General features: G+C 39.0%; 2 protein-coding genes and 1 long non-coding RNA gene across 3 annotated transcripts; all 3 read right to left on the bottom strand.

Annotated features, from left to right (window-relative positions):
* Positions 1–2488: 2488 nt before the first annotated feature.
* Positions 2489–4956, bottom strand: LOC131299287 (uncharacterized). The gene is made up of 3 exons (XR_009190675.1): positions 4664–4956; positions 3220–3315; positions 2489–2800 (listed from the first exon to the last, which is right to left on the bottom strand). It is a non-coding gene; the product is annotated as an uncharacterized LOC131299287 (long non-coding RNA).
* A 1194-nt stretch (positions 4957–6150) lies between these two features.
* LOC131299253 (transcription factor MYBS3) lies at positions 6151–9745 on the bottom strand. The gene is made up of 3 exons (XM_058324893.1): positions 9286–9745; positions 7309–7517; positions 6151–6856 (listed from the first exon to the last, which is right to left on the bottom strand). The coding sequence occupies exons 1-3, from the start codon at positions 9620–9622 to the stop codon at positions 6341–6343; spliced, it is 1062 nt and encodes a 353-aa protein (XP_058180876.1). The 5' UTR covers positions 9623–9745; the 3' UTR covers positions 6151–6340.
* Positions 9746–12968: 3223 nt separating this feature from the next.
* LOC131299222 (ABC transporter G family member 29-like) lies at positions 12969–23987 on the bottom strand. Its single transcript, XM_058324840.1, has 22 exons — positions 23844–23987; positions 23293–23713; positions 22859–23068; positions 22534–22618; positions 22284–22443; positions 22110–22186; positions 21924–21977; positions 21082–21172; positions 19659–19960; positions 18113–18711; positions 16946–17106; positions 16720–16829; positions 16308–16461; positions 16067–16222; positions 15785–15957; positions 15362–15694; positions 14894–15268; positions 14677–14810; positions 14363–14590; positions 14100–14271; positions 13675–13929; positions 12969–13571 (listed from the first exon to the last, which is right to left on the bottom strand). Exons 2-22 carry the CDS (start codon positions 23697–23699, stop codon positions 13299–13301), a joined length of 4509 nt encoding a protein of 1502 aa, XP_058180823.1. The 5' UTR covers positions 23700–23713; positions 23844–23987; the 3' UTR covers positions 12969–13298.
* Between the last annotated feature and the right edge of the window lie 1055 nt (positions 23988–25042).

Genomic DNA, 25042 nt, shown 5'->3' with positions numbered 1-25042 from the left:
CAGTTGGTACTTAGCAGAGCTCAACTCTTGCAATTAGGCCGTTGCAGTTATGGGTTAGCTGTCTAATTATCCTGTAGTAGCAATAGTACCTTGCAGATGAACTGGTGGCTAAGGAAAAACCAGGGCACATTTGTAAATGAGAATTGGTGGGTGAGGAATATTTGCAAGAGCACACACCAAAAGGGAGTAATAGGGAGTAACCAAATAAGGAAAAAGAAAACAGAGGAGAAGGAAATCCCTATAATGATTGACATACAAGAGCTTTAGCTTCGCAGGCAGTGGTCCCTTTCATGTCTTTCTCTATCTTTCACTCTTCCCCTACCTGCAGTTACAGCAAAATGTTGAGAAAAGGGAAAGAAGTGTTTGAGAAGAGATTCTCCCTTTAACACTCTGCCACACTCAAGCGAGAGGAGAGATACTAAAGCCCCCCATCTCTCTCTCTCTCTCTCTCTCTCTCTCTCTCTCTCTCTCTCTCATGTTTCTTCTGTAGATATGTGGTCACATCTGATCCTTTGGGAAAGAGTTAACAAAAGCTAGTAGGGTGTGGGTGGAGTGGGATCGGAATATGATTTTTGTGAGTTCTTTTCCTGGCACTGGTTTTGATTCTCTCTTCCTATCACTGTCTCCTATGGGGATAAGAATCCAACCCTCATCTACCATGCTCATAGCTTTTAAGTTTGCTGGTACATGATAAAAAGCTACAAAAGAAATCTGAAAAGAAAATGCATCTGCAACCCTATTCTCCATTTGAGAGTATGAAACTAATGTCTTACTACATTCAAGAGTGTTTTCTATTCCTTTTCTATAACTCGGTATTCAGGTCAATGGGCCAACTAATCTTGGCGATCAATCCAGCCGTCCACTATCAAGACGCCCAATACTAGTAGTTATTCCTCGCCAACTCCAATCCAATATATATTAAAATGCTAATAATATATTTGGTCACCACAGGAAATAAAGGCGACTAAATAACTCAATCAGATTTCTCCCTTGCTTCCTTCATGTTTTCCAATCAGATGTAGGAGCAGGAGTAATGGTTCTCCTTTCCTTCCCAAGAGCATGATGAATGCTTATGTTCTTCCCTTTCCTTTAACTTCATAGCAAACAAAGTGCAAGAGTGATATTCCTACTCCCCAGATGAGTAAATTATGTGGAATGGACTTTGAGTAGCTTGGATCAACTCATAAACCTACTTGAGCTAAAATGGAAGACAAAATGAAACTAACCACCGTATGCATCTTGATGTAATTTATGAAACTGTTTGATCGTCAAGAACTAATATCAGCTACAAGGTTCTCTAAAAGTAAGCAGTTCATACATGGCATTTTTAGTTCTCAGCCCATTTCCTGTTGCATCCCATTTACTAATTCGGGCGTCCTTTCATAGCATTATATCACCCTTTGACAATATAAGCTTCTTCTCTAAATCTCTGATCTAAACTTACTCCAACTATCCATTCAATCATTTTAACATTCCTTTCTTATCTAAGCATTGTATTTAACTCGTTTGGAACTGCCCCTGAATCAATTGCATTTTCTATCCTCCTTTCGAGTCTCTGCGACAACCAAGTACGAATATCGGGATTTTGTGTTTTCACCACATCAAGCATATAAAGTCGCAGATACCACTACATACAACCTTCTCCAAATTCACACCATCATGATTAGAATGTCCACTTTCTTTGGGAGGCAATCACTTTGAGGCCTAAAAGTTCAAATTCACTAGAAGCAAATTCACTCCAGCATTGAGTTGTAAGAATCCGAATTTCATGGTGCAGGAAGATTCAATAAGCATCACATATGATAGGACACAAGCAAAGTTTGGATACTATACGGCATACGCACTTGTGTGGAAATCAATACCTTATATTTATAGAAGATAGTATTTTGGCCTGCTGATTATAATTACCATTTTAGGATATTTTCCATCAATTGCAAGTACCCTACAGGAAACAGAATAACCTGATTCTTGGGAAGTTGGGTATGCAGCTTCCATTCTTACAACCAAGAAAGGTATGGGAGTATATGGTTGAAACTAGATCAACTGATAGTAGCAAAAAATCCAAGCTTTCAAATCACTGTTAACTGTAACGTGGATCGCTCTGATACGACATACGAGGAACAAGAACAAAAATGTGGTACAATCATATGTCCGAAATGATGTTGGGTAGAGTTCTCTAGATTTTTGTATGAGAAAATAGAAATGTACTTATTTTGAAAGATAAGCATCAAACTACACAGAGTAATTGTTTTTACAAACGATTTCTATAGAACAGACACCTAGGAGCATGATGCACTGCCTTACCAATGCTCCACACTCTCTACATTTTTAGTTTGCTATATTTGGTTTTTTCCATTTTGTTTGCGTACTAGAAACACAAATCACCAGGGTAATAGCGTTTCTGATAACATAGTATCAGATTCAATGGAAGGCCAAAAAAAGGGGGGGGGGGGGGGGGGGGGGGGGGGGGGGGGGGGTTGGTGGTGAAAATGCAACCGTATCAACAACAGCTACTTGTGGGACTTTCATGAAAAGCATTCCTTGTCTCATCAAGAATGTGCTCAAGAGATAATCAGAACTTGTGAGTATTGATGCAATCATACAGCAATCAGCTTAAAGGTTGCTTTCTCACCAACCTTTTCGCAGATATTCTCATGCAGCATCTATTCTGCACATCTTGGCAAGATTCCCATTGCTTGGTATTATTGAAAGCTGGCATCCGCACTACAAAAAACTTTTTGCTGCTTCTGCGCAAAATCTCTAGAATTAAACTGAATAACACTTGATCCTCATAGAAAACCTAAGAAATAAGAGGGATAGGAATTAGAGCGACAAATATAATTATGGCAGAAACTTGTTGTAACTTGTATGAAGGGAACAGGCAGAAATTATTCATGCTGAGCCAAAAAAAACAAAAATCATGGCATCCAATCCAAGCTCTTTTTCATCAACTTAATGGGTCCCTCCACATTTAAACTACTTAAGTATGCATAGTATAAACAGACTAGAGTCCACGTCCAACAGGGTTTCCATTTTTTCCCAGTTATTAAATTTCAAAACCACAAATTGAGTCTTAAATCCTTGATGACAAAATGTTTTGGTGCTTGGTACCTGAAGATTTTGCAGTTCTCAATACATTTGACGAGAAAAAAATTCACATGATGTTGAAATGAAGGCATACTGGAATGACAAATCACTCTAAGCCGAAATCCTCTCAACCTTTTGGTCAATTGCATGTAAATCACATAGAAATAACTATCGAAGTACTTACACTTTTACACTTCTTATCTAAGCATGGTCTCAATGAAACACGATCTGCACAGCAAAATTAATTATGCTCAAAGGAAAGCCTCAAAAGCTTAAAGATTTACACTGTGAATCAATATCACAATCATAAGCTCAAGATATCTTGTTTTAAAGGTCCAACCTAACTAGCTATGGACATTGAGCCTAACCAGACCTCAATTTATTCAGCAGGGCAGGGAGTTCGGGTGGGTTTAGCAAAACTTGGGCTGGAATGGCCAGACTTTAGCTGCCTCAAATATGAGGGGAGAACACCATTTATCAAAATTAGTAGGATGGGGAAAACTAAATGAACACTAAAAATGTCAAGGGATGCCCAAATCTCTGTCCATCGGTCGATGCCCATTTGCCAAAAGGAAAGTAAGTCTTTGGTCGATGCCCATTTGGCTATCGTTTTGTACCGATTTTATGGAGGATGGATCCCCAAATTATGGAGTTCTACATATTTTCACTATATGGAGATCCATCTCTATCTAATCTTGGAGTCTCTATATTTAGAGATTCAAATAGAAGTCTCTATTTTAGAGATGAAATAGAGGTTGAATGGAGTGGTTTCATCCTCCATTTTAGTGACATAGAGACCATTGGAGATCATCTAATTGCTACTTATCAGAAAAGAAAAGGAAGTAAAACAAAGTTCCAAACTCAAATGAATGGTCTGAAACACATGCAAAGTATTCATATTTTAAACCCAACTCTGGACACAACTGTGTCTTGAGCCGTTCGATACATGTGGGCCAATATATATCAAACGGCTGTGGACACAGTTGTTTCCGGAACATGTGTTCCAAGACTTTTCCTTCATCTTTTGAGCACTAGTTTTGCATATAGACACAACAACAAGAACACACGTAATTTGGATAGTTACAAAACTAACGAACTTTCACACAATGACCCCAAATTAGGCACCACATAAAACCAGCTGCAAATATCTGAATTAGCAATCAGAAAAACCTGAATTCTGAAATACAGCAAGAAACTTAATGCTTATATATAATTCATGTTTGTGAAAATTTCTAGGAGCAAGCATTTGAAAAGCTGTTGCGAGTGTTTGTAAAAAATTCTTGTCAATCAGTTTTGGGATTCCTAGAAGCTGAAAAGGGTTCTAAACCTGAATCTAGAGAAGCTAGTTTGAGATGCCTTTTGAATCAAATTTTAGATTTCAAGTCTTCAACTGACATCCAAAATGTAGAATTTATAATCTATAGCAAAGTCTGATACTGTAATCTAAAACCTGCACCCAAAGTTATCGCAAGCACGCCCATAGAGAATCCTAAATCTACGCGAGTTTATGTATTTAAAACAAAGGGCAATTATTCATCTTGTTATCTTGAAGGTTTACGAAAAAGGTTGAATCTACCTCTTTTTTCTTCATTGTTTCCCTTCGTTTCCCCAAGCTGAGAAGCCTAGTTTTAACCGACGAGTAATAGCAGGATCAAAAGCCAAGTTACATAATGCGAGCGAGCTCGAGCGTGAAAGTCTTTTTGAAAATATCCCAGAGTACTAAAATCTAGAGTCGGGATTTGAGAGCGCGAGCACAGAGCGAGGATCGCGGGAGCGGAGGCTCATGCATTGTGTGACAAAGATCGAAAGGCCATCCACAGAGAGAGAGAGAGAGAGAGAGAGAGAGAGAGAGGGTTTTTCCCGCGAACAAGATAACGATGAACGGGCATTCGAACCGGAGCGGTTCGTTTCCCGGAGCCATATTCGGATCTTTGTGTTAATAAAGGGCTTAGGGCGATTTTGAAGACAGGCCAGACCCAGTTAGCCTTGGGCCCCGATATATAGGCCCGAAAAAAAAGACTATGAAAAATGCCCTTGAAGACTGTTGGAATTGGAATCAATTTTGCTTTTGCTCTTATTTTATGGGAAAACACAAGACAATTATTCTAACAGTTATCGGGGAGTGGTCGATAGGAGTGTATGTGGCATTGCTCCAAGACTTGTTTCCGGAGAAATTTTTCGAAGATTCTAGGAAAAATAGCAAAAAGATACTACTTAAAATTCTCGGAAACATGTCCGGTGAAAGTGAATAAGATACGAGCCCGTTCGTGTTATGCTTTCAAAACTAACTTCTAGAATAATTTTTTAAATGGAAAAAAACGATTTGGCCAGTCATGCTCTCTCTCAAAGGTGACGAGGTCAATTCTATCCTGGGCTGTGCTTGTATAGTTTGTGTGCTTGCTTAATTTTCATTTAAATTCAGGAATTATTACAACATTGCTGGATGAAAAAACCATAGAAATGGCCAACCAAACTTGTATGGCTTTTAATATGTGTGTGGCTTTTAATATGGATGGATAAAATTATTGCACATTTTGTGTGTTGTGGTCCTGTGGACCTATAGCTGACCATCCCTAAATTTAAAAACCCATTTTCTTTCTTGGTTATTACAGTAAAAATTTTCTTTTGACCAGACGGTAGTGTACTAGACGGTAGTGTGTTAGTACGGAGTATCTGTCAGATTATTACGAAGGACAACTTCATGTCCATACGAGTCGAAAACCAAGATCTCAAGTTCCTTTGGGCCCAACTCCAAGGAGTATTAGATAAATGAAGGAAAAGATAACTGAGTTTCGAGGGAAAATTTCTGATTTATTTCTTGCCTCATTAGCATAAGCATTGATCACAAATGATTTCATCATCCTTTTCCCTAATAATCTTATCCACCCATGTCAAAAGCAAAAAACAGAGACAGCAAAACTTTTCATTAACATTTGAACTTAATCCAATTATAACTGCCACAGTGAAAGCAGACTAGCAATTGGAGGCTACCTACCATATGTGACACCAGATTGAAAACAAAAACCAAACAAGAATTCACCTAAAAAGAGAGAGGAGAGATTATTGCTTCCAACTTGATCCATATTATTTCGAAATTCTACCTCTTTACAGGGGTGAAAGAATAACTATTTCGAACAAGAACATCCTACCATAGTACCATCCGTTTTTCCCATAGATCGATACAGCTACATGATAGCACAAATAAATTTGAAAAAAAAAAAACTAAATAACAAGGGAAGCGCACAATTTAAATTCACAAATGTTTACTTGTCGTAGCTGACGGATTAACAGGAGTGCTTGCATGAAACGCAGACGGTCTTGAAGGTGTCCCTAACAGGCTTAAGGACAGCGATGGGGGCTCCCTATGGCTTGATTCAGTCTCTCCCAAACTAAGTTGAGACATTCCCACTAATTCATCCACATTTACTGGTTCTTTAGGAATGACAGGAATGGGCCTAAGGACTTGATGATGGAATGTCTCTACTCCTTTCTCTTCTTCAGGAGGGGCTGCATTTGATTGCCACAGTGGAAATGGAATGGGTAGAAAAGCGGGAAAGAATGCAGGAACCGCTGTTGGGAATTCACCTGCTGGAGTCGCGGTTTCTTTGGCTTCTTCTTCGACCTTTTCTTCAGAAGTGGTTTCCATGGGTTCAAATTCTTGACTCAGAGAGAGCTTCAATGAGGGGAATGAGTTTGAAGTATCAGTATCAAAAGGTTGAGAGGGAGGGAGCATGAATTGCTCTTCCGGTAGTGGTGGCTGATCTGTGTCCTGACAAACAACATAATAATTGGAAAGTTAAACTTAAGTTACTTAATGAAAGAAGAATGGTTGGTGGTGTTCTACAATTAGCAAATGACTAACTTAGTCTTGTGAGCGATCCATTTACAACCTAACGAGAAATGATGAGAAAAGAAAAGGAATGTGTAGATATTATTAAAGGGATAAGCCAGTAGTATAGCGACAATCTGTAACATCACCCACATTAATTTTAAGAGGTGACAATCAAATCTTTTGTTTGGATGAAGAAAAGGGGTGAGAAATGACGAGATCCGAAGAACTTTTATGGGTCGATTTTGTTTCTCACCCTTTCTCACCATCCACAGGGGGTGTGGTGTTACTTTCTAAACAATGCCATTGCCATCATGAAACTGGAATTGAAAACCATAATGGCAATCTTTCATATGATGATGTAATGTAGAGTGAATTTGGAGCAGACAAACCATTTCTGGAACCATATCGAAAAGGCTGGATCGCCTCTTTCTCCGGATAGCATTAGTGTGCCGGATGAAATACTTCTGGGCATGGCTCGCTACTTGGGTAGGTGTCCTTGATGTGACGTAACTACGTGATATCCCACGCCAATCACCTTTCCCTAACTTTTGGAGACCAAGTAAGAACAGGCGATGTTCTTCTTCTGTCCATGGAACACCTGGAAACCAAGCAGTCAATCACAAATTGTCGAAAGGTAGAGACCAAACCCAAATTAGTCGAATGACATTAACAAGTGTTCAATGCCACTGTTCCACTTCTACCAAAAGAGGTGAATGTACAATAGGCTGTCAACAGATTGGAAAGAAACCATTTTGCTTACTTATAAGCATCAAATGTCGACGTGACTGAAGGCAATATGCCAACGGATTAGAAATGCATCACCCAATATTTAGGAAATGAACACTAATCTTTCTCGGTGCCCGCACCACATGGTTCAGACAAAATGCACAATTATTTCAAGGATATGAACTGCATCATAAAAAGCAGCATACTTGCAAAACACTTCTGTATGTTGGCCCACTCTCACTGTACAAAGAAGGGCAGGACTTGCTTATAAAGTTAACAAAGCTCATTCCTAGCATTTTTCAAATGCAGAATAGGGATTGCTTTCTATTTCTTTACTCCACTCCCATTTTCTGCTTCCAGGTCAGGACCATGACCCAGACCCCAGTACCAGCTCCATAAAAATCGACAGTGATCTAAAAGTCGCTAGGCGCTAGTCAGGCGGAAGAGGGGCGCATAGTGCCTAGGCCAATTTTTATCTAGGCATTGGACCCCCACCTAGCACCTGCGTAGGCGCCAACTAGTCCGCTGCCCAGACCAATTTTTAGAACAGAGAAAATCTAGCAAAATTGTGCTATATAAAACCATTGCTCCTGGGGTCACCACATTACAGAGGTTCCTAAAGGCTGATATGTCAAGAGTTCCTACACTTGAATGCCCCTACCACTAAGCTCCCTCCAATCTGCAGTTCCACATCAGAGCATTATTTGCCTAATACCTAGTCAAACAGGACTATACCAAGACCTTCCTTCCAAAGGCCGAATTGTAATGAAGATCACGACTTAAAAGGCAGATAACCGAGTCTACCAATCAATTCAAACTGCAAGAAATGCAGCTCAGTATAATGCAATCAAAATACTTCCCTTAAACCTCTGTAAATAGAACAAAGATAATTAACCCGAATAACGGATTATTTTGTCTTTGCATAAGTGATCTTGGAAACCATAAGACAGAAACAACATCGTCAGCTGAAACTAGTAATACTGAAAATTTGCATCTTAAAATCAGTTGTGTAAACAATTTTACCCAAGGATGTCAATAGTTTCTGTATCCACATGTCGTTACAAAAAAAATCAACAGTAGCCAATGAAGGAATAAAAAAAAAAAAAGTTGTTGTGTTTGTAAACCTAGGATACAAATTCGTGCTACGCACAACTGATGTAATTTGTACTCTTTTCCTCTCTTACCAAAAATCAAAATTAGTACCTACTTTCTCATTCGAAACACAGTCGAAACTAGTGTGAGCTGCGAGCCGTGGATGTACCTAATTACACAACCGGGAAATCACGTAGTCACGTAATCCTTTGTGGTAGATTTAGTCTTCGTGCAATTGTGTGTTGGTTTCAAAAAGAATACTCCGTATTAAGGAAGACCAAGTCGAGACCTAAATGAATGGTGACAAAAGCATGTCACACTGTCATCTACCCATGAAGCACTGCACACCACATTAATTCATTTATTCCAATCAAATCCAATCAAAGTACAACCCAAAAACTTTAACAAATAAACAGATAACACCAAACAACCTTATCCAAATAATACATCCAAAATTACTTATTAATAACCCAAGAAATTCCAAGAATCGAAAAACCCAAAACACAAAAAACGATACGATCCGAGATTGAATCGAAAGAAGCTAGTACCTTTCTTTCGTTCGGCACGGCGATTCGACGAACCCGGGCCGTGGGCCGGGTCGTCGGACAGGTACTCATCGGGCACGTGAACCGGGTCGCGGAGAAGGTCGGAGGAAGGCGATCCGGGATTGGGTGAAGCGGCGGCGGACGACGAAGAATGGTAGTGCGCCGAGAGGTTTCCCATGCTGGCGCTCTTCTTGATGATCGAGCCGCCGTCGGTGAGCCTAACCCCAAACAGCTTCACACCGCCGCTCGCGGCGGAGCCGCTTCCGCTGCCGCCGCCTCTGGTGGGGCAGGTCCGGGAGTTGTGGCCGTTGTTGCTGCAATGGGAGCACCGCCGAGTCATGGCGGGTTGACTCGACCCTCTATTGATGACTCACTGAATTGGACGGTGAAGGTTTTGGATTGGGAATTTGGATGAGAGAGAGAGAGAGAGAGAGAGAGAGAGAGAAATGGGAGGAGGGTGCATGTGGTTTGAGGGTTACTGGGAAAGGACATTTATGTGAGGAGGGGGTGATAATTAGGGGCTGGATTTGGAGAGTAATTACGGAATTAACCGGAACGCGGTGGTTCGTTGAACTTGACCTAGAAATGAATTCTATATATTGTACTTGGATAACGTCACGCATTATTGGATTAAAAGATTTTGCTCAGGTTGATAACAAAAATAAACAAATACTGCTACTATGTATAGAAGATTTTTTTTGCTTGTGTGCTTGTTTTTTTCGATTTTTTTGGTAGAGTCTCTATATATACCTTGAAAATTTTACGTGCCTTTTGCAGTAATCGGACTTAGACCGGGTAGTTTTTAAACCCTTTCTCGTTCCTCTATTGAAGTAGGATGATGTCGTATTTTTTCATTGATTAGTATTCCTCTCCGTTTCTCCGTTCGTATATTTTTTTCTCAATTTTCGGTCTCAATTAGTTGACAAGATTGAATAGCCAGTACTCCTCCGGACGTTCGAGTTCATTGTTTTTCCAAGAATGCTTGCTTTTAGTACTACAAAGAGACTACAGTTTTTACTTGAAATAATTGAATAACGTTGTCCATTTTAAGAATGGATGGATGATACTCACATGGAGGTGGCTTCTCAGGGTTGCACAGGTCGCCCATTTTCGGCCTTGTTTAGAACTCATTTTGATGATCAAACTCGTTGACATGGATAGAGTTCATCGATAAAAATAACTACATGACAAATCAAATAGATTGGATACCGATCAATACGTGAACATAGCAAATTTATCTTGGAAAAAATGAATTAGACACACTGGATTATAACCTAAAGAACCCATTTTTAAATAGATAAATGTGCTTTGTTATGGTATTGATCAGTACTCGATCGACTTTAATTTTTACGTAGCTGTTCTCATCAACGAGTTTTACAATATCAACGAGTTCGATCATCCAAGGTGAGTTTGAAAGGGCGCCAAAAATGGCCATACTGGACCCTGTGCAATCAAATGGCGAACCTGAAGAAATCCAAATCCTAAATAAAAGTAAAAACACTGCTCATCTTCTTGAAATACGATCGATGAATAATATTACTCCATCTATATACTAATAAATTCAATTGTACTCATATTTTTCTCGGGATGTCCAACAAAACATGGTCTCTAGGAGTGTAGTGTAAGAAAACTTTTGATTATTGAAATGAACGACTCGAAGCATACTATTGTATACCATCGCAGATGTAGCGCACCCCTGCGTATCCAAAGTATGGTTATTGGTGTGCTAATAGTTCTAGGGCTCTCTACTAGTACTACTGGCCAGCAGCAGCCCGCAGCCAGCCAAATTTCGGTTAAAGCGAAGTTGTCTAAAAGATGATTTTTAAAGGGATATTAGTACCTTATCTCTATATTAATTAATGCTTTAGGATGCGTACGGACACGATGATCACCAGAGGATAAACCTTTTTTCGATACGCCACGTGTCGGAATGTGCTACCGTTGGCAATGGGGACGAATCAAAAGTCAAACTTTGCAGGCTCTCTGTCTCTCTCTCTCTCTCTACTAGCAAAGCAAAGTGGTGCTTAACTTCCTTTTCCTTTCCTTTTCCTTTCCTTTATCTCTAAGGAAGGAAAAAAAATGCGATTAAAGTAGGTTATCTTGACTGGAATTTCCAAGAATATCTTGAGGGAGACTTCATTTATAAAACCCTTTCATGTTATCCCAAAGTGATTTTTTTTTCCTAACTGGGTATGTATCAAATCACGTTATGAGCTCCTCGATTAATTTTGGGAGCTCGAAGTTAATGATCAAACGAGTTTATGTGGTTTCTGGAGCACGGGACAAACGCTAAAAATTGACCGAACTAGGTCACATGTTGTAAACCATTCACTTTTGTGTCTTGCTGCACTCTTGGGGTAGAATTACTTTTTTTTTGTTTTTAGGTTATTCTCAGAACTATGAAACCCCCTAGATTGTACTATTTGACTCATGGAGTTGGGGGTCCCTGTAGTATACCGTTGCACTACATGTATTCTGAGTCCGCGACTTACAACTCCACGACACTACAACTGCAAACATTTTTGACAACAATAGATTTCACCCCTGGTGGCTCCGTTTGTTTAGGCGTAAAATGTTTTTCCTATTTTTCAGTATTTGGTTGTGTAAAAAATTAAGAAAATATTTTTCATCAATTGGATGAAAATGACTTACCATTAAATTTTTCGTAAGTTATTTTTCGAAATGAACCTGTTGGCTTTTATTGCAATTCTCACTACTCAGTTTCCTCGATCGTCAATCCTGACCCACGTTCAATTCCAATATTCTCAGATCTCTCCACCGTTTAAGGGTCCCCCTCTACACTATTTTTGTTGATTTCTGAAAATATTTTCAATTGCCAACCAAATACCGAAAAATAAAAGTTTGAAATTTATTTTCTAAAAAAACATTTTACATCGAAACAAACGGAGCCTTAATTTTGTTTTTCCTTGTCTTTTGCTATGTAATTTCTGTAATCATTCCATGTAGTACACTAACATATAGTCAAGCTGAATTTGACCTTGACTAGCCCGGCGAGCAACTTCCTACCACTTGGCAGTTTATGACTAACAAGTACAAAGATGGTGGTGAATTTCATCAAGAAACAACTGGGAAAATGGGTAAGTTAAGTGAATGACAAAATGACTTCATAGATCTAAAATTCCTTCCTATCATAAACGAAAAAGAATCAGAGTGAGTTCACACTATTGACTAGAAGATATTTAGACCAAAACATTCACTATTCAAGACAACTCATTTCCCTTATCTATATGGACTAAATAGTATTTTTGATACTTTAAATAAAAACAAGTGGTATTTTGACATTAGTCTAAAGACAAAAAAGAAATATAACGTAAAGTCACCCTCAATATAATGAGCAATTACAGAAGTGTAACAAAGACTAGTCGTTATTTATAATGAGCAATAATAGAAGTGTAACAAAGACTAGTTGTTATTTGGTCATTTGGAGAGTCTTATAGATGAATCTAAATTTCAGATTTTTTTTTTTGAACAGAAGTCAAATTTCAGATTAATGGGGGCCAAAATGTGCCTAAGTCGTGTCCATGTCTAGAATAGTAATTTTGACTAGAATAAGAGAGATCATTTTTGGCTTTGAGTACATGTTGTCCATAGACGATAGGTTGATCCATGACTGTACATATATCAATCCATCTGAAACAAATACTAATCAATACAACACACAAGAATTAACATAAATACCTTTTCATGATAAATCCTCAAGTAGTTCTACAGAAGAGTAAGACAAAGCAAGTTCTTTCCTTGTATATTCTGATGATACAGCCCAAATTTGGCTGAAAAACGCAACAGTTTCCTCCCTTATATATCCATGTATTCGATGTCTATACAGTAATATATGTTATTAAATACTTATCAATAAATCTCTCTCTAATACCCACTCTGATACTAAATATGCAGCTTGTTGAGCAACATTTCTCTTTCAAAATATGACTTCCGACGACTCCAATTCGCTGCTTGGTATGCAGCACAAATTTCGTCCATTGACTTGACAGTCTTTTCTACCTCATTTGGAAGTTCAAAGTTCGAATGCAGTAGGCATACATGAAGGCAAAGAAGGCCGCGAAAGCAACCAAAACTCCAGCAACTGGCACAATTAAATCCGGCTCATATCCATAATAATTTTGAACATACCATCGAACAGTCGGGTTGGACGTCATTCCGGGAACTTTTATGGTATCCTCCACGTCACCATACTGTGACACAATCAACCCATAAACAGTCCAGGCCAAGGGGCAAATCCAGTAATACCAACTCCACCACTTGGGAATTTTCTGAATTTTCAGCACAAAGACAAAAAAAAAACATAGTTAGCATGTATGGAGATTGATTTGAAACATAAATTCACTAAATGGCGCTGAGAAAAATGAAAATTACCGGTCTAGGGATGAAGAAACCGGAGAAGAGATTGAAGAGAGAGTAGAAAGCGGCTGCGAGAATAGATGCTACTTGGTGGTTTGGTGTGATGGAAACAGTCATCATTCCATAGTAAGTGAAGTAGAGAAAGGAGGCATAGGTGATGAACAAGAACCAAAAGAATTTCGCTGCTGCCCATTCGAAGCCCATCATGGAATAGACAATAAGACTAAAAAAGACAGTTTGAACAAGAACATACGGTAATTCGGTGATAACCTGCATATCAAATAACAGATACTATATCAATACAATTGAACGAAGCTGAGATCATAAATAAATCCCAAACTCAGTGCTGCCGCATCCCATTTCATTTTCCTCTGATATTCTTCCGGGTATGTGGCATTACTATGCAGACTCAGAAAACGTGAAGAAAATTTTCTGCTTACCTGTGCCAAGGCATATGGTAATGCAGAATACATTCCAGCAGCTCTTTCTCGATAAAAAACTGTTCTTTCAACAGCTACTAAAGGTTGCACTGACCCACAGTTATTAATCCCCACAAATAGAACAGCAGAATACATTGCCCCTATGATAGTAGTAAGATCACCAGAGTTGTGCCTGAACCAAAATAGAGGCAAAGAATTCGCAATGACCTTAGAGTCTATCGCCACTGGGCTAATAAGAAGGAATTTTAGAAGTAGACACAAACCTTTTTTTGCCAATTTGCCAGAAGACCGTTCCTATCAAGAGGGCAGCAGCTAAGGTGAAGAAGAACCTCAAGAGATTATAGTCAGGAGTTCTCCAATAAGTCCACCACTGCTTCCATAAGCAGGATTTGAATTGCCCCCAAGAGGACTGAGAATATTGTGTTGGGAAATACAGGTCTTTTGCCCCTGACGGAGGAGTGCTCAACTCCTTCACTAGACCCTTATTCCATCTGGAAATAGGCTTTTACAAGCTTAATCACCATCTATATGAAAACCTATTAAGCATTGTGTTTTCAGAATGCCACTTTTCACTTACTGATACAAGGCAGATGATTTGTAGTGATCAGCGAAATCCATTCCAAGACGGACTTCTGCTGCAACTGAGCTCACTTCCAGCATCCATGTCGCTGTATTGTATTTTTCTTTGATTTTTGGCACCCCGGGAATCGCCTGAAATTAACAAATCAGTTGAATCATTTAGTGGGTGTTTTATAATAACAGAAATCCGGAAAATTTCAGGAATTTTAAAGTACCTCAAAATACTTGATAATCTTGTGTGAATTCCTTCCTAGCGGTCCTGAGTAGATCACTTGTCCCCCCCTTCTCATCAGCAGAAGCTCATCAAATGATTCAAAAATATCAATGCTAGGCTGATGAATAGTGCAAACAACTGTTCTCCCAGTATCAACTGTGTTTCTCACAGCTCTCATAACAATGGCTGCAGCTCTTGCATCAAGACCAGAAGTAGGTTCGTCCATGAATATAATAGACGGATTAGCAACTAACTCTACTGCTATTGTTAATCTCTTTCTCTGTTCTGTCGACAAACCAGTAATTCCTGGAAGCCCCACAATGGCATCCTTGAGATTTTCTAGTTCAACTAATTCCATCACTTCCTCCACAAAAATCTGCAAAAATAAATTTCCATTTCAGTACTTGTCCTTGTACAACATAATATCCTTATTATCTTAAAGAAAGGGATATGGATGAGATTATTGAACCATCTTTTCTTCCCGGTTGACTTCCTTGGGTAGGCGAAGGAAAGCCGAGTAAATCAAAGATTCATGAACAGTGACTTGCGGTGAGTGTATGTCATTTTGCTCACAGTATCCGGAAATTCTAGCAAAGGTTTCTTGAACTTTAGGGAATCCAGAAATTCTGATATCACCTTCAATGTAACCACCGGTTTTCCTCCCGGCTAGGACATCCATTAGTGTTGTTTTTCCAGCTCCACTGACTCCCATGAGGGCAGTCAGGACACCAGGCCTAAATGCACCTGTTACTTCCCTAAGTAATTGGAGCTTGTCCTCAGTCACTCCTTGCTCTTTCATCTCCTATTAAACCAACATAATCCAATATTTTTGGACTTAGGTTTCAATAACTTACTTGCATTAGAGTGAAAGAAGGAGAAAATGGATACTCACTGGTGACATGTCTACAAAATAATTTACAGTGTCAAAGGACATGGCGAGGGGGGTGAAGGGAAGGACCATTCCTCTCTTGGGAGCGAGTCCACTTGCTGCCTCAAGGCCTGATTCATTTCTACTTAGTCCGATGGCATTGGATCGACTGCTCATTCTTTGGATTGCCATTTCTCCTGCAAAAGGCATCTCAAATTTTACGACTTTGGAACTGTTATAAATGACTTATGTTAGATTGGTATTAAGTGTTATATATCCCAACATCACAAATTTCATGTTTCTTACTGGAATAGTTTGCATCAGCAGATGATAAGGATTGAGGGAGTGACACCTTGCTGAATCCGTTTGTCCTAAGTCTAGATTCTTCCTTAGTTTCCTCTTGATCTGCTTCCATTTCCCTTGCTGCTTCTTTGGAGATTAAAGCTTGAGGCTTCCCAAGGGCTATTTCCAGTAGTACCCAGCATGAGTTGCCCAATTAAATGAAAAATCCCAAGTTTATCTTTCGAACCATAAAAATAGTACTTACGATTTAAGTACATAAGAGCAAGGGTGAAGAGCATGTTGTAGAGAGCTGTAAACCCCGAAAGAGCTGCTACACCAATCCAGAACCATTTTCTTTCGGGAAAGACACCAAAGTTCTTTAGCACTGCAACCCCCAAACTGCTAACATTATCTGAAGCCTGTCACAAAAACAGAAATTTTGTTTTTTCGGAAACTTTCTTTGTTGTGTAATACAAACTCTCTCCTACTACTAATTACAGCAATGCTACAGGCGAGAAAATTTTCTCAGAAAATCATCTAAAATGCATTATTTTGTTGGAGCTTGGGCTCCTTCCACAATTAATGTAATAGTGTCGACACAACATTTGGATACTTATTTCATGAATGTTTTCCGTCCGGGGATATCAAAAAGAAGGGTAAAATGGGAAATTGCATACCAGTTTGTTCATCCACCTAGGAGCAAACATCTCGTTGACAGTCAAAGCATTGAAACCATAGCTCATAGGGGTGACCCAATAGGCCCATTGCCACCACGTGGGAATTTGATCTGGCAAACAGGAAGCAACTCTCCATAAACCAATCTTTCTAGTGGAAACAACTCATTTCAGCATTAAACAAATCTTTATAATGTTTTCTGAACAGATGTGTTGGACTCAGGCAAACCTTTAGGAAGGATGAAACCACCAAGCAGGAAAACGAGGAGAACACATAGGGCTCCACCAGTATAGGCTACAACATTTGTTCTACAAACACTGGCAATGAGCCTGAACATGCCAGCTGCCATTTGTTGGATGAGAAATATCACCAGAAATTGCTTGAAGAACCTAAAAAAAGAAGTGAAAGAATGCATGTTAGTTGAAATTTCTCAGCCCATATAAGAAAAATCTCTCTTTGGGTAGAAGCCTAGTCTTACGCATTGCTTGGCTCCCAGTGTTGTTGGGTGAATCTCCACAAAAAGAGAAGAGTCTTTAGCTACTCTTTCTCACGATTATACATTAAATGCGAGACTTGTGTACTTAGCACGAACGGTCAGTTTCTCTAGTACCCAGAGATAAAATGGAGAATTCGTAAAAACATTCTTTATGATCACATTATGCACATAATATTACGAGCCTTTACTTTGTATTGATCTGCCCTTTTGCGCATATGGGTTGAGAAGTAAGTGCATAGCCCATGTTGTAGTGCTTGAGCCCAATATAGATTGAATGACCTCAAACTCACTTAAAGCTTAAGTGAGTAAGTGGTGAGCCATTCAATACAATACTAAGACCAACCCTGTATTCTCTTTATCTAATGTGAGACTCAACATTCACACATGTCCCAACACATGGCTATGCTACAACCTAGTAGTGTACAATTATGTGCACTTGTTGCTTCTGATAAAAAGATCCATTGCACCATTACAGCCCCGAAGCAAGGAAAACTGTCCTAGTCTATGGAGCAAGCATACTTCAACATACGAGTCCTATGCCTATCGTAGTGGTAACGGATACCGATACAGCGATACTCACAGAAACATACCCCATTTAGGAGTTGCCAAGGTTAGTAATGAAGTTGAAATCATACACATTTAGAGAGAGAGAAGGTTTTTGTGTAACGGTGAGGTCCACTAAATTTGGTTATTGGCAAAAAATTGTTAGTTTTGGTTAAGGGCCAAAATTTGGTTAGTTGTTAAGAGGTTGCTAAGTTTGATTATTCTAATGTGAGCATTTTTTTGAGCAAACCTTACCAACCTTAGCAACATTTTTTATTTTGATTAGTCCAATTAGGATTGCTCTTATACATATAAAATAACTGTGTTTTCACTCGTAAAAATATTTAAGTAGTTACCTGCTAGGTTCAGGAGCGAACCCAATGGTGTAATAAGTCACAGCCATCCAAGCAACAGACTCCACCACCGAAATCGGAACCCCCAGAAGAAACGTCGGCAGGGTAAAAACCCACGGCGGATGAAAAAGCAAATCCCGCTGCTTGTAAAACACCGGAAGCCTCTGAATCGTGATCGGAAGCTCCGACAAACCATTGAACATGTTGATAATCAAGCTGAACAAAATCGCCCCGACGTAAATCGCGCCGTCCTCCTCGTCCCGCGCGTGCATTTCGGTCCGCAAGAACACCGTCGAAGCGACGATCGCCACGATGACGATCTGGACGGTCTTGAAGACGTAGACGAAGGAGTTGCGCTTGATGAGGAGCCATTCCTTGTCGAAGGAGGCCTTGAGGAGCTGGAGTTTCGGGACGGAGTATTTGGTGAAGACGAGGGCGGCTCGGTGGCTGCGGGACTTGTCGTAGGGGACGGAGAGCTCGTTCTCGAGGCGGAGGCCGGCGTGGAAACGCTTGAAGAGGGTGGCGAACTGGGTGACGGAGATGAAGGTGTAGGGTCTGGTTTTGTCGGACCAGTACTGCTCTTGGTCTTTTCTTGATATAACCTGGATTAATGTGGGATGAAAAATTCTTTTAATAGTCTTATTAATAACCTGGATTAATGTGGGATGAAAAATTCTTTTAATAGTCTTATTAATAGGAGTGCAAACGAGCAGAGCCCTGCAGAACTTTGTAATATACGAGCTCGGCTCATTTGTAAAAGAGCAGAGTTTAACTAACTTTCATAACGAGTTTCTTTGAACGAACCCAGTTTTTTAGTGTACATGATTTTATAGTTACCAAAAATTAATGGATCAATGATATGAGAAACTACAGTAATTCCTAATTTGGAGAAAACAAAAAGAGGCACAACAGAACGTTTGCCAAAATATGACTTCTACTTAACGAAATCTAGAAATAGAAACTTGTAATCTGACTAAATTGTGAATTTTGAAAATTAGATGTGATTTTGGCATTCTATTTTTAGCCAATGATATTTTAATTTTAGTTTTGTTTTCTCACATGATCAAGACACAAAGCAGAGTGTAAGTAACTAATACTGAAATGCCAAAATTAATTTCCACAGAAAATCGAATCTTAGGCTTCCACACTTTTCTCCTTTATTCAGTTTATCTAAAAATGTAAAAGAGCAGGAAGAAGGAGAATTTTTTTTTTCAAAATTTCAAGCTTTTTATTGGATTTTTAAAAAATTCAAAAATTCAAACAATTTTAACTGTTTTAGATGAGTTTTTCTACTAGAAGTATTTTAGGAATATTTTTCCCATTTTATACAATGTTATATATATTGCAGGCTTTGGGCCTTGGCTGTGATTACCGATTATTCAGTAATCCGGGAGCACCACACACGTGGTGCTCCGGCCCACTCAACAACCATGCATTCTTATACAGTTCATGACTAAGTATATGGACCTCGCATACATATAAGATTTTGAAATGGCCAAAGCAACTCCACGCGGTGCTCCCAGGCTACTGAATAATGTCATGTGATTACCTCTTGTAAGAAATCAGCAGTTCCTTTTCTCTCTGGGCACCTGAACCCACAACTCTCAAAGAACTGCACTACGTGCTCGCGCGGGCCCTCATAGACGATCTGGCCTTCCGATAAGAGGATGATGTCGTCAAAGAGTTCGAACGTCTCGGGAGCGGGCTGGAGGAGGGACATGAAGACCGTGGCATCAGTGACGTGCACAACTTGCTGTAAGCACTTCACGATTTGAAACGTTGTAGAGCTGTCCAGGCCCGTTGATATCTCGTCCATAAACAGCGTCTTTGTGGGCCCAACGATCATCTCTCCTGCATTATTATGTGCTGAAATTTTCTTTAGCTTGCATGTCTCTCTACAAAATCGGTAAAACCTTCAATTTTCCACCATTACATTTTGAAATATTGACTGTAGTTTTGTTTTTCCATGGACGGGAATGGTAAGTAATTCTATAAGCACAATTATTAACAATGAAGATATTCATAAGAACTTGAAAGGCGTGCTTTCTTTGTTTGGGTCTTTTCAGTCACTCTGAGCTTGTTCGTTTGGGAGCTTTAAACCTTTGCGCACGGACCCCAATATATTTTCTCTGTTTATCTTTCTCCACTCACCTCCTTCAAAATCCAAAACGAACGAGCCCAGAGTTTTTATATATATATATATATATATATATATATATATATATATATATATATATTTTTTTTTTGACAAGGTATTTTTTATATTTTGAATTTTGGACTTCTCAGTTTTTTTTTTTTTGGGGGTCGAGTTTGGACTCTTTTATTATGCTCTTCTTTTGTCTGTGTATGAATCTATATGCATCTTTAGCAAATATACATAAACGAGCCGAGCAGTTAGTTGTTCAAGTTTGATTTAAAAATTTCACGAGCTTCAAAACATGTTCAGGCTTAATTGGCTTGTTAAACGAGACGGGCCAATCTCAAATGAACTTTAATGAAGTCGAATACAAATAAGTTGAGTTTTCTTACATCATAAGCCGAACGAGCTACACGAGCTGAGTAGTAGCTTGTTCGAACTTGATTTGAACACTTAACGAGGTTCAAAAAAAATCTTCATACTTGGTTTGTTTGTGTAACAAACTATCTTGAACCAGTTTTAGTTTAAAATAGTTAATTAGGTAGTAGTTGGCATCTTTGCTTCTTAATTAGAATTATGTAGTAATTAATATGTTGATACGAGTACTGGAAAGATCACGGGGTGGGGTTGGTGGTTCAACTATCGGAACTTGTCTACTGTTGAGCTGTAAAAACTACTACCCCCAGAGACTAGAGTTGTTCACGAATCTTGGTCGGTTCGGTTGGTTCCAACTTGCCCAAATATGCCCTCTTTCAATTAAAATAGTTACATGAGTAGAATAATTAGTAGTAGTTCATTTTCATTGGAGATCAAAGTTTTTGAAAAAGGCATTAACCTGTTGTGACTCGTTTCTTTTGTCCTCCTGATATTCCTCTGTGCATTTCATCGCCAACGATAGTGTCTCGACACATGTCAAGTCCCAAAATCTGTCCATTTACAGAAAAAAAATAACACATTAATTAGGTGTTGGTTTTTATTTATTTGGCTTGAATTAAGGACTTCTATTTTTTTCCCATATGACCTAGTACATGCTAAATATGCCAGTCCAGTGGCAGTGCATAACTAAGCACGCACACACTAATAGAAGTTTTAAGATGCAAGAGAACATAATTTGTACTTACTGTGAAAATCAGAAACAATTTCTAAAAGAATTTTTGTTAAATACGGAATATCATTTTACCTCTAAAAATATCAAATCTATTCGTGCCATATGGCACTATCAAAGTTTTTCTCACTAAAAGACCATTTTGCTATTGCTAGTAGTATAGATTTCCTAATACATGCATGCTGGATATGGCAGTCTGTTCGAATTGGATTTGGCCTTTGAAAATAATTATTTACTTATTAAAGTACATTAAGGGTGGATTTATTTATTACTGAACAAAAAAAAAAAAACGGTGGATTTATTTGTCTTTTCTATATCAATTTGTCCACCAAAAACGTCTTAAAAAACAAAGAAGACTTTTTTTTTTATTGAAGAAAATAAGACTGCCCACTGATTATTCTCCAATCTATTCAGATGAGATGACAGAGTAGATAAGCAGGGCTCTTAGAAAATTTGGTGCAGTCTTATTTATGGAGTATTAATTTGCAATTACCAAGTCACCCCTAAAACATAGAAGCCTCTTCATTTTGACCTTGTGACAAATGGAAGGGTAAATGGAGTGCTCAACTTACCCTAAGAGTGTAGTCAGTAAGGAGGCTGCTCTCAACTCCTTCCATTGCAGTTGCCTGACAAATTGAGAGAGAGAGAGAGAGAGAGAGAGAGAGAGAGAGAGAGAGAGAGAGAGAGAGAGAGAGAACATATAACTAATTGTTTTGTATAGCTATATTCACTCAAAATTTTCAAAGTCTTGCAGTAACCTTCATGAAAAGATCAATCTCGGCCTCTGGAAAAATACCAGCATCTTTCTCTCTCCTTGCTAGCTCGGTCAAGAGTTCTGTAATTCATTGTTCAACAAATAAAACAAAACGTTTTTAGGATGAAAGAGATTTGGCTCACAACGAAGTACGGTTGAGATTTGATTGACTAAGCACCGTATCGTGTCCCGACTCCTTGACACCTTGCGGAGAAATCTAGAGTTTCTTTCACAGTCATTTCGCCCATATGAACGTCGTTCTGACTAATGTATGCCGATGTCTTTTGTGGTACGAATTCTTCCAACTCGTACCCGTTGTAAGTGACTTCTCCTTTTACCTGTCGCACATTTTTACCTTCATAGAATCATAATCCCTTAGGATTTTGAATTATTCATTCATCTTTGCCAGTAAAAGGACAATAACTAACCTTTAAGCTTGAGTCCAACTTTCCAGCTAGGGCAAGCAAAAGGGTTGTTTTACCAGATGAAGGTGGACCCAATAGAAGTGTCATCCTATAATGTAAATAGTTGGGTTTTCAAAAATCAAAAGGTACCAATTAATGAGAACAGCATCAATATTTCTTGTTGGTTTGATTTTATATTAAACCAAGAACCAAACGAATCCAGATCGTTGGATTTAGCTTCGGTTCCGATTCGAACCACGGTTGGCTTGAAAGATTTTTATATCAAGAGGGTTCACAGTTCGGTCAACTTTTTAGCACCATAGTGACAAATTAAGTTGTTGAAGCTCACCTCGAAGGCTTTATAATACCGGAGGCATCTCTGAGAATAGTGAGTTTTGTTGTTTCGGCCAACCGGATTCCGATCAGACCCAAAGCCGACTCGGCGATGTTCCGGACTGTGTTTGTAAGGCTCGGGAGAGCTCTGTTGCCAATGTAACAGTCGGCTTCGATTGTCAAATGCTCGAACCTCACTTCTACTGTTGGAAGCTTGATACCAACCCTACAACCACACAATTTCATAATGTTTGTTACCAACGATCGATCCCGGGGGTCGAAGCATGAAAAAACCAAAAGTTCTGCCATCCCTCTCTATCTATCCGAGGGATGGAAGGGCGGAGGCCTTTGGTGTCCCCTCCGGTCAAGAAAAACGAAAAATTAATAAGAAATGTCAGGAGCAAATGAAAAAAAGAAAGAAGATTCGAATGCGAATTATTAGGAACGAACTTGTCAATTCGATTTCTAAACTTTTGCAAGAACTTCTCATTATCTTCCTCCGCAACTCTAAACAGCTTGTCGATGAGCTGTTGTCGATAGTTATCATCGAGATTTCGGACATCAACCTCCTTGTGCACCACCTTATAATGATTGCTATTCTCATGAACTCCATTGTCCATAATGGATTTTATGATACTAGTTCTCAGCCTGGAATAAGTTGGCAATCTCTCCAGTGCAGCCCATCTCAGGGCTTCTTCATCCTCCACAGAGTTGATAGTCTGTCTCCGCGAAGTGGCGTTGCTGCCGCCAAACACTTCCTCCACCCTCCGACTCACGCTCCTGCTCATGCTCCTGCTGCTGCTCCAGTTTCGGCTCTGGGTCCTTCCTAGCGCTCCCCACGCTCTGTCTGCGTCCATCTTCTCAAGTACTCCTGACACGAAAAAATGTTCAATGTGAAATTTTCATTTTTGAACACGAATTAAACGAACAGGGAAACATTGATGGAGAAGAAGTACAGATTACGTTGACATTGTGAAGTTGGAGGAAGCTAAAGTACTTACTTGTTTGGGATTTTGTAGAAATGCAGATGCTGATTTAATTTGTTATGTAGGGATTGTCTTTAAGAGTGTTCTTGAATGGCAATTAAGAATGTCACGAACATTGTATTCTCTTTTCCCTTCCAAAAGCTCTTGACAAACAAAGTCTTTCTTGTGGAGAGAGAGAGAGAGAGAGAGAGAGAGAGAGAGAGAGAGAGAGAGAGAGAGAGAGAGAAGTGGGTTGATTCCTTTTTGAGGAAAGTTTGTGGGTAGTTATACATGCAGGGAAGTGCTACAAATACATGCAGGGAAGTGCTACAATACACGCCCCTTATTTGGGTGTGTATCATATGCACCCTTATTAAAACACACTAAAATGTTATGATTCTCAAAATGTTATGAATCTATTGCTAAAAAGTTACGAATCATATTGATAAAAAGTTACGAATTTTTAGTATAAAAGTTACGATACGAAATAAAATGTTATGAATGACCGGTCCTACAAGGAATTTTTTATGAAGTGGTACAATATGAACCACACAATAGGTGCATATGGTACACACCTTAAAGGAGTGTGTATTGAAGACTTTCCCATACATGTATATATAGTATATATTTGTATACATGTACCCATGAACGACCAAGAGTGAGTTGATAAATAATGTCAAAGACCAAGGGAGATCGAGGTCAAGAGAAGAAACAGAACATTTGTATATAATTTGAACTTAATTACGTAAAATTAGAATATTTCAGTGTGACAAAAATGTCATGAATTATTGAATTAATTCAACGTAAATAAATGTAGTCATAATACTGATATATAAATATTTACTTGACACTCTAGTAAATTAGCATTAATATATATACACCTATACTCGAGTAAGTTTTAGAATATATATGCTTGAAATCTAGAATCACAGAAGCCTGCCAAAAAATGTTAGCATCTTTAATAGGGCTGAAAACGAAGTAAGCCGCTCGCGAGTAGCTCAAGGCTCGGCTTGGCTTGGCTCGATTAGTTTGAGCCCATCAAGTTTTAGGCTTGTGTAGTAAACGAGTTGAGCTCAACACTCTAAAACTCGGGTCATTTGTATAATAGGCTCGGCTCGTTTATAAAAGCTTATTTAGTAAATGAATTGGGTTCGACTTGTCAAGGACTCGGCTCGTTTACAAATAAGCCGAGCCCGAACTCGAGTTCTAGACTCGTTTTGTAAACGAATCGAGCT

The sequence above is a fragment of the Rhododendron vialii genome, chromosome 8a, assembly GCF_030253575.1.
Source record: "Rhododendron vialii isolate Sample 1 chromosome 8a, ASM3025357v1".
Taxonomy (NCBI): Eukaryota; Viridiplantae; Streptophyta; class Magnoliopsida; order Ericales; family Ericaceae; genus Rhododendron; species Rhododendron vialii.
The sequence above is the reverse complement of the archived record's forward strand: the minus strand, read 5'-3'. Positions and strand labels throughout refer to the sequence as shown.